The sequence below is a fragment of the Oncorhynchus mykiss genome, chromosome 19 (assembly GCF_057628025.1).
Source record: "Oncorhynchus mykiss isolate SJ-2025 chromosome 19, ASM5762802v1, whole genome shotgun sequence".
Taxonomy (NCBI): Eukaryota; Metazoa; Chordata; class Actinopteri; order Salmoniformes; family Salmonidae; genus Oncorhynchus; species Oncorhynchus mykiss.
Window position 1 is genome coordinate 56940845 of NC_143040.1, and position 9094 is coordinate 56949938.

A 9094-nucleotide genomic window follows, 5' to 3' on the forward strand; every position below is an offset into this window, starting at 1 on the left:
CTGCTGCTCAGTGCAGTCATATCTGGCTAAGATCATAACATTGTCAGAAGTGTTTCAATCTAGTCAAATATGAGACAGGATAGATTATTTCACCGACAATAATGTTTAGAATGACGAAAAGTAGCTAACAGCTAACTGCTCTCATGTCTCTTCATTGAGCTGAGCTCATCTCTTTGTGTGGATGGCTGAGCTCATCCCTTTGTGTGGATGGCTGAGCTCATCCCTTTATGTGTGGATGGCTGAGCTCATCCCTTTATGTGTGGATGGCTGAGCTCATCCCTTTATGTGTGGATGGCTGAGCTCATCCCTTTATGTGTGGATGGCTGAGCTCATCCCTTTATGTGTGGATGGCTGAGCTCATCCCTTTATGTGTGGATGGCTGAGCTCATCCCTTTATGTGTGGATGGCTGAGCTCATCCCTTTATGTGTGGATGGCTGAGCTCATCCCTTTATGTGTGGATGGCTGAGCTCATCCCTTTATGTGTGGATGGCTGAGCTCATCCCTTTATGTGTGGATGGCTGAGCTCATCCCTTTATGTGTGGATGGCTGAGCTCATCCCTTTATGTGTGGATGGCTGAGCTCATCCCTTTATGTGTGGATGGCTGAGCTCATCCCTTTATGTGTGGATGGCTGAGCTCATCCCTTTATGTGTGGATGGCTGAGCTCATCCCTTTATGTGTGGATGGCTGAGCTCATCTCTTTATGTGTGGATGGCTGAGCTCATCTCTTTATGTGTGGATGGCTGAGCTCATCCCTTTATGTGTGGATGGCTGAGCTCATCCCTTTATGTGTGGATGGCTGAGCTCATCCCTTTATGTGTGGATGGCTGAGCTCATCCCTTTATGTGTGGATGGCTGAGCTCATCCCTTTATGTGTGGATGGCTGAGCTCATCCCTTTATGTGTGGATGGCTGAGCTCATCCCTTTATGTGTGGATGGCTGACCTCATCCCTTTATGTGTGGATGGCTGACCTCATCCCTTTATGTGTGGATGGCTGACCTCATCCCTTTATGTGTGGATGGCTGACCTCATCCCTTTATGTGTGGATGGCTGAGCTCATCTCTTTATGTGTGGATGGTTGAGCTCATCCCTTTATGTGTGGATGGCTGAGCTCATCCCTTTATGTGTGGATGGCTGAGCTCATCCCTTTATGTGTGGATGGCTGAGCTCATCCCTTTATGTGTGGATGGCTGAGCTCATCCCTTTATGTGTGGATGGCTGAGCTCATCCCTTTATGTGTGGATGGCTGAGCTCATCCCTTTATGTGTGGATGGCTGAGCTCATCCCTTTATGTGTGGATGGCTGAGCTCATCCCTTTATGTGTGGATGGCTGAGCTCATCTCTTTATGTGTGGATGGCTGAGCTCATCTCTTTATGTGTGGATGGCTGAGCTCATCCCTTTATGTGTGGATGGCTGAGCTCATCCCTTTATGTGTGGATGGCTGAGCTCATCTCTTTATGTGTGGATGGCTGAGCTCATCTCTTTATGTGTGGATGGCTGAGCTCGTGCGGATATTTCTCTCACACCCTTCCTCGACCTGGAAAAACTGTTCTGTGGGCATGTGCATTTGCATCACACATCTGCCAGTCAATGGTGGCCATGAGTATTGACACTGACCAATTCAGAAGCTTGTTGAGGCGTGAGGTCAGTATATAAACACCCGGACCTGCGCGTCTTAAGTGCTGAGGGTTGATGTCAGTGGTGTAAAGTACTTTAAGTAAAAAAAATACTTAAGTTGTTTTTTGGGGTGTCTATACTTTACTATTTATATTTTTGGCAACTTTTACTTCACTACGTTCCTAAAGAAAATAATGTACTTTTTACACCATACATTTTTCCTGACACCCAAAAGTGGTCCAATTCACACACTAATCAAGAGAACATCCCTTGTGATCCCTACTTCTTCTGATCTGGCAGACTCACTAAACACAAATGCTTTGTTTGTAAATGATGTCTGAGTGTTGGAGTGTGCCCCTGGCTATCCGTAAATTTAAAAAAAATGTTTTTAAATGTTGCCGTCTGGTTTGCTTAATATAAGGAATTTGAAATTATTATTTTTATACTTAAGTAGCAATTCCATTTACTTTTAATACTTATGTTTATTTAAAACCAAATACTTTTAGACTTTTACTCAACTAGTATTTTAATGGGTGACTTTCACTTTGACTTGAGTCCTTTTCTATTAAGGTATCTTTACTTTTTATTCAAGTATGACAATTAAGTACTTTTTACACCACTGGTTGGTGTGAGGAATGATTTTTGGCAATTGCAAAGACTTGGGCGCTGCGGTAGAGTGTGAGAGAAATGTCCGTACGAGCTCAGCCATCCACATAAAGAGACGCACGTGCAATTATTGAACTGGGAACATTTTCATACTGAGAATTTTTACATGACGTCACAATCAGAACGATTGGGAAGTATTTCACTCTGGGGAGATTTTTACGTGACACGGGGCTCTAATCGCTGGCCAGTTGTTTTGTTCCATGATGACGTTATTGTTTCAGGTATTAATTGCTTCTAATAGGTCAGAAAATGATGCATTAACCGTGAATTTAACCGACTGTTTGTAATGAGGGATGCCACACCACGTTTATCCTGGACACATAAATACTAGGAATTTGCGCTGGCTTCAGCTACGCTGGCATGCAAGATAAATGAAACATCTCCACAGTGTGTACCACTGTCCAATCCAAGGCCCAAACATGACAAGTGAGTGATCTGAGGCAGTTTGGTCTTTGATTCTCGCGCATCAGCTTGGGAAATCCTCAAGGGAAAGTGGACAGTGCATTATATGAACAAAGCACTGCATAAATTGACCAAATTATACATATTTCAATAAGGGGAGAAACGTGAAGCAGGGCATCCGTTTAACAGTAAAGGAAGTTTGAATGGTCTAAATAGTGATTTATTGTTAAAGTAATGATAATGGTGTGTTGTATCTCCCCCTGTAGGTTTCATGCAGGCAGCAGGTGTTCCTCAGCAAGCAGGCATGGGCTCAGCTCCTACATGTAAGTACAGCATGTCTATAGAAACCATTATGTTGCATTACTTTTTGAGTAAATGTTGCCAGATAATATTAAAATGTTATGTGATATGCTTTATTTAAAATAGACAAATCTGACATATGGTTTGTTCTGTTCCTCTCCTGCAGCTCTGGTGCAGCCCTCCATGTCGCAGGCTCAGGACAGCATGAAGGACTCCCCGTACGGAGCCACTGTCCCAGGAAGCTTCATGCCCTCTGCCATCCCTGGACAAGGGGTCTTCAACCCGCTTCAACCTGGAGTCCAGACGCAGCAAGGAGCCAATGACAAGACGGGCCAATCTGCTGATGGCATGGACGCTGCTGCAGAGTTAGTACTGCAAGGTAAACTATAATCTAGGGTTCAGGTGAAAGTTTTGCCATTCTTTTGTCTGTTCTTAATGACCCATTTCGAAATCTTTTGAAAAATGTCTCACTTTCTCAAGACTTTGCTGCTGATACCTGTTTTTTGCCATTAAATAATTTGTGTTCCTCTTCTCTCTAGGTATGCAAAATGCAATGGGTCGTCGTATGGGTCTTCTGGGAATGCACCCCTCAGCCTCCCTCACCCACCCCCTACAACAGCAGGGCCTGCCTGGCCAGAGGATGCCTGGGCTAATGCCGCTGGACCTCCGGCCTAGTATGCTCCAGGGAGCCGGGGCCCGCTTCCCCCTCCTGATGCAGCAGGGCCTGTCCCAACAGAGTATCCTGGATGCCTCCCTCCATGCACAGGCCCGCGCCAGAGCGGCCTCCCAGATGGACCACTTCAACAGGACCGAAGGGGCCTTCAACCGGGGTCCCAACCCCCCAAATGAAAACATGTCTAAGGCTGAAGACCAGCCTTCCTCTCGGGCAGACGAGAGCCAGCAGGGGAGGGACCAAGACTACCGCTTCCCCCCGCCCCAGGAGAAGCAGAGCACAGGCCTGCTGAGGACACCTCCCCTGGAGCACAGAGAGTCCATGGGTGGAGGTGGACGTGGTGGGGGAGCTGGTGGTGGGGTTATGGGTGGAGGAGGAGGCAGACCTGCCCTGCTGCAGACCCCAGTGAGGGAGCCAGCTAGAGACAGCGTGGTAGGGCGGCTTCAGGCCCTCGCCGGCTTCACCCCCCAGACCCAGAGTCGCTGGGGGCCACCTAGAGGGGACTTTGATGAGCGTGACATGCGGGGCTCACCAGCCGGGGTCTCCAAGGGCTTCCAGGAGGAGCGCCCTGGCTTCAACCAGGGGCAGAACTTTCCCAACCGCTTTCAGAACCAGAACCGCGCTGGGGCAGGAGGAGTAGGTGCTGGTGGTCCTGGTGGCGGGGGTGTTGGAGGGGGCCCGGCGTGGAGTCGTGGTGGAGCTGCAGCACCGTTCGCTGATGCTGACATGCCACAGGACTTGGATGAGCGCCGGCGCGCTTGGGACAGGCAGCAACGGGAGAGGGACGACAGGGAATTTGACTTAAGGAAGGAGATGAACGGCAACCGCCGTGAGAGAGATAGCCGCGAGAAAGACCGGGAGAGGGAGAGAGAGAGGGACCGGGAGAGAGAGAGGGACCATGGTCGTGAGCGTGACAACCGTGAACGAGAGCAGGAGCGTGACCGGGAGAGAGAGTGTGAAAAGGAGAGGGAGAAGGATCGGGAGAGAGAGCGTGAAAAGGAGAGGGAGAAGGATCGGGAGAGAGAACGTGAGCGGGACCGTAACAAGCGTGGAGCCTGGACACCTCTTCTCCCTCTACCACAACCCCTACTTCCTACTCCTGCCCTGACCCCAACCCTCTCCCTGACCCAAGGCAAATCTCAGGCCCTGCTGCAACTACAGTCCAGGCTTCAACCTAAACCTGGATTCCTAACTAAACCGGGTCTGCTTCAAACTCCAACCCTCCTAACTCGGTCAACATTTCAAGCCCCAACCAAGTTCATTCAAGCCCCATCCCATTCTCCAACTCAAGCCAAGAATGAAGCCCTCCCCGGGCCTGAGCCCCAGACAGAGTCCCAGTCCTCTACCCAGACCCATGCTTCCCCTAAGTCTGAGTCCTCATCCCAGAACCAACCCTCTCCTCAGAACCAGTCATCACCCCAAAACCTGGTTTCCTCTCAGGCCCAATTGCCGTCCCCTCCCCAGGCCCAGTCCCCGCCATGGGCACAGCCCCTGTCCCCACCACCGGCACAGTCGCCTCCCCAGGCCCTGTCCCCACCACCTGCACAGTCGCCCCCCCAGGCCCTGTCCCCACCACCTGCACAGTCGCCCCCCCAGGCCCTGTCCCCACCACCTGCACAGTCGCCCCCCCAGGCCCTGTCCCCACCACCGGCACAGTCGCCACCCCAGGCCCCGTCGCCACACCAGGAGATCACTGACACCCAGGAAGAGCCAGAAAAACTCCAGGAAGAACCCATGGAAGAGCCTGAACCAATAGAGGAACCTCCATCTCAGTTGGTCTATGGGACGGGGTTGAGGATGGACACTGACATAGTGGCTAAGCCCACACCTGAACGGGCTCCCACCCCTACCCTCTCCCCCACTCCAGCCCCACTCTCAATGTCACCGGTCCTCACACATCGCTCTGAGGAACCCCAATGCCTGCCAGAACCCCTGGACGTGCAGCAACCACCACAGCATGCCTCCTCCTCCCCTAAGGACAATGGACTGAGTGAGCCGATGGAGGAAGCTGAGAAACAGCCAGTGGTAGAGCAAACTGACACTGAGGGGACATAATCATCACTCAGTAGGTAAAGATCATTTTGTAAAGTTGTCTCTTCTCTGTACTCATGTCAGCCACCCACGGGACCCTGGGTAGTAATTTGCATAATATTGTCTGATGACCTAACAACCAATTTTATTTCTCACATAACGGTGTACTTCAATAGATGGCTCGCTAGCTGATTAAATGGTAGGTGATTATGTTTTTCAATATTTTATTTCTTTCTTTTTTTTAAGTTGTAATGCCACCCCACGATTTAAAGCTTGGTGAATTTGAATGAAAATTGCTTGCCAAAATGTTTGAATTGTAAATGAGAAAGAGCTTTGACCTTCCTATGGAAGAGTGTACGGATCCTGGCTGTTTCCACTGAATTGAATCCAGATGAGGGAATACTTGAAAACTGCAGTCACTGGCCTGTTTTTTTCTCTTCTTTTAAAATATGCTGCAGCAAAGTTTTAAATGAATGCCTTTGTGGTGTCCTATATATATGCTTCTGGTCTATAAGCAGAATATAGCCTACATACAGTAAGAACCGTACAGTTGCTTCTAAAAAGGAACATCCTAAAAGATTAAAAACATGACCTGTGTTATCCCCAAAAGAAATGTCTGTGATTTGTTCATCATAATGCAGTGATTCAGAGGACAAAGTAAGCCAGAGAGATAAAAAAATATATATATATATAAATATATATATATATGTTTTTTTTTTTAAAGGATGGTGGATGTTGGGTGCATTCTGTTTTAGTTTGAAATAAACATGCTTTGTTTGTTAACAAATGCTTTAGGACTGTATTTTCTGACCCAGGACCAGTGGAATAATGTTTTACACACAGACTATATGCTTTTTGCGGTGGTGTCACATACAAACAGCTGTGTCACTCAGTAGTTAGACCATTGACTTGATGTTGTCGTACCCCATTAAGTCAGGCAGGATGTAAAAGTGCCTGTACTTTGACATCAATCTATTCTATCTAAACCGCTCTTAAATGTGTTGTTTGCGACCATGGGATTAATTTGTTATGTTAGCTTCTGCGCACTCTGTACTTCCCTATACTTCTGTTTGGTCAGTGACTTTGGGATCGGATTGTGCCTTCTTGATTTGATTATTGTTCAGCATAATGTCACCAAATACACCACACTATGCTCAATGTGCTGCTTTGGTTTCCCTGAGGCTGTACAACCCCTCAGAGACAGCAGTCTGTCCAGCAAGCTGACAACACAGACAATGATCTCCTTTGTCTGTGTGATCATAGCTGAGCAGCCTATACACCATTTAGCCTATGTATACGGGGAACCAACCAGTCTGTTTACTCCATCGTTGTGTGCATGCCGGCCTGTAGCCATTTATTCTCCTTTGTCTTGTTCACTTCATACTTCTTCAGTGCATTTCTGTTGAGACACTATACTACCAGGACAGGTTCAATAGTCTGAAGTTCTCTCAGAGAAGCAAATGTTATAAGAGTTGTGAAGTTGAATAAAGTTGAAGGTAAATCAGCATTTTTTTCCCTTGTTGTCATAAATCCTAATCTGGGTAGATTAGGGACCAGGATCCTTGTTCCACACCATTACACCCCCTGGTTTAGCCTCTGGACTATAGATCAGGCTGCACAGTTAGAACACAGAAGGCATTCCACATGTTTTCATGGCTGGCATTTGAAATTCAAAAGGCCCAATCAAGGACATTACCAAGAGTTTGACTTTTATTCCGTATCGTATAAAACTTGGCAGAAATATACAAAGGTAAATTCCACACTGTTTACATCAGGGATCATGAACTAGATTCAGCAGAGGGGATTTTTTCATTCTTGAACAGATGGTCAGGGAGGCTGGAACATAATTACAAATAATTCTGTAGACTGCAAATTGACTGCAAGAAGCCCAAACAGATATATTTGACTAAAACATAATCATTTCTAACGTTGTTTACATTTGTATACAATCACATTACCTCTATATTATGTGTGGGAATACTGTGGAACATATCTTCAAAATTAAAATCACTTGGAGCTGTTTTGCTGGTGTTTTTATGTTCAACAATAAAAAATAAATACAAAACTTGGCCGCCAGTTAGGTAACCCTGATCTGCATCACACCTACACCAATAAAGGTGTCGCAGTACTGTCATGTTTTAGCAGTGAGATGAAATACTGACCTATCACTCACACTGTTGCAGTGTGAGTGATAGGTCAGTACATAACACTAGCTACAGTACATAATGCAGAAAGTTTTATATTGACATGGCAGAGAATGATTCCTGTCAGAGTGATCTGAAGATGAGCATAATCCAGCTATCTGGTGTTGGCCGTAGACATATGCACGCAGAGCAGAAGGAAGACTGGGAGGGATAGAGACTACGAGGGATGGGGGGGGAGGTATAATAATGATGGCGCCAACGGAGAAGGGGTTCCAAACCAAGAAGAGTTCCAATGTTCCATCTCATTTTTTAAGCACTGAGCAAATTTCAGGTGTGCTGGCACTTTGTGAAAATTCTGTGCAACTTCTAGCGCGCCTTTACTGTGAACACTGAGGCTGTACCTGCTTTAAGTTACAGTTTCAACAGAGGCCAAGAAGGCTACTGTGACTATTTGATCATAATGTAGGCCTACCAAAGTGGCCTACCATCAAAAACATTTCACGTGGAAATAGCTGTTCCATCAATTTATATATATTCCTTTATTTAACTAGGCAAGTCAGTTAAGAACAAATTCTTATTTTCAATGATGGTCTACGAACAGTGGGTTAACTGCCTTGTTCAGGGGCAGAACAACAGATTTTTTTACCTTGTCAGCTCAGGGATTAGATCTGGCAACCTTTCGGTTACTAGTCCAATGCTCTAACCACTAGGCTACCTGCCGCCCCTATGGTAACAGACAACGTGTGGTTTTCAATGTAGGCCACATTCCATGAGACTTCAGAAAAAAACATGCAGGGTTTGACATGAACCTGTTTATCCAATTATTGTGTGTGTTTGATGCAGGAAACCACTTTACAAAGTAAAATGCATCATTATTCCCATACCATTATTACAAAGAATCAGACATGATTCTACCGTCTATTGGCTACTTAGCTTATTCAAGCCTGTCTCAAAATACAACACTGCTCCTTTAATACAAAAAAAAAGCTCTTTACCTGACTCGCTTTTCAAAGATGTCTAGTATACTCTTATAGGAAGCAATCACTCCCCTATTGCTGACTACAAATTATCTATAACTGGGCTAAAAACTCACTAACTAGCAAAGGATATTAACAAAATGTGCACACGTGGCTGCATGCAGCTCTCACAACAAGCACATCTACTCACGAGCACTCATGCTGTAAGCACAGTCCAGTTCAAAGTAAATTGCACAGATCCATATATGGCAGTTGTCTATTTGCATATAGGCCTACTGCAGC

At 46.4% G+C, this 9094-nt stretch overlaps 1 protein-coding gene across 3 annotated transcripts in view; it reads left to right on the plus strand.

The window, feature by feature from the left end:
- The window catches only part of LOC110498039 (SR-related and CTD-associated factor 8), a 41769-nt gene extending 34573 nt beyond the window's left edge, over positions 1-7196 (plus strand). For all 3 annotated transcript variants that reach the window (XM_021574584.3, XM_090211425.1, XM_090211426.1), the window contains 3 exons: positions 2954-3010; positions 3154-3366; positions 3527-7196. In XM_021574584.3, the coding sequence (XP_021430259.3) occupies positions 2954-3010; positions 3154-3366; positions 3527-5715 (2459 nt within the window). In that variant the 3' untranslated portion in view covers positions 5716-7196. The remainder of the gene's footprint in view (positions 1-2953; positions 3011-3153; positions 3367-3526) is intronic.
- Positions 7197-9094: the final 1898 nt, after the last annotated feature.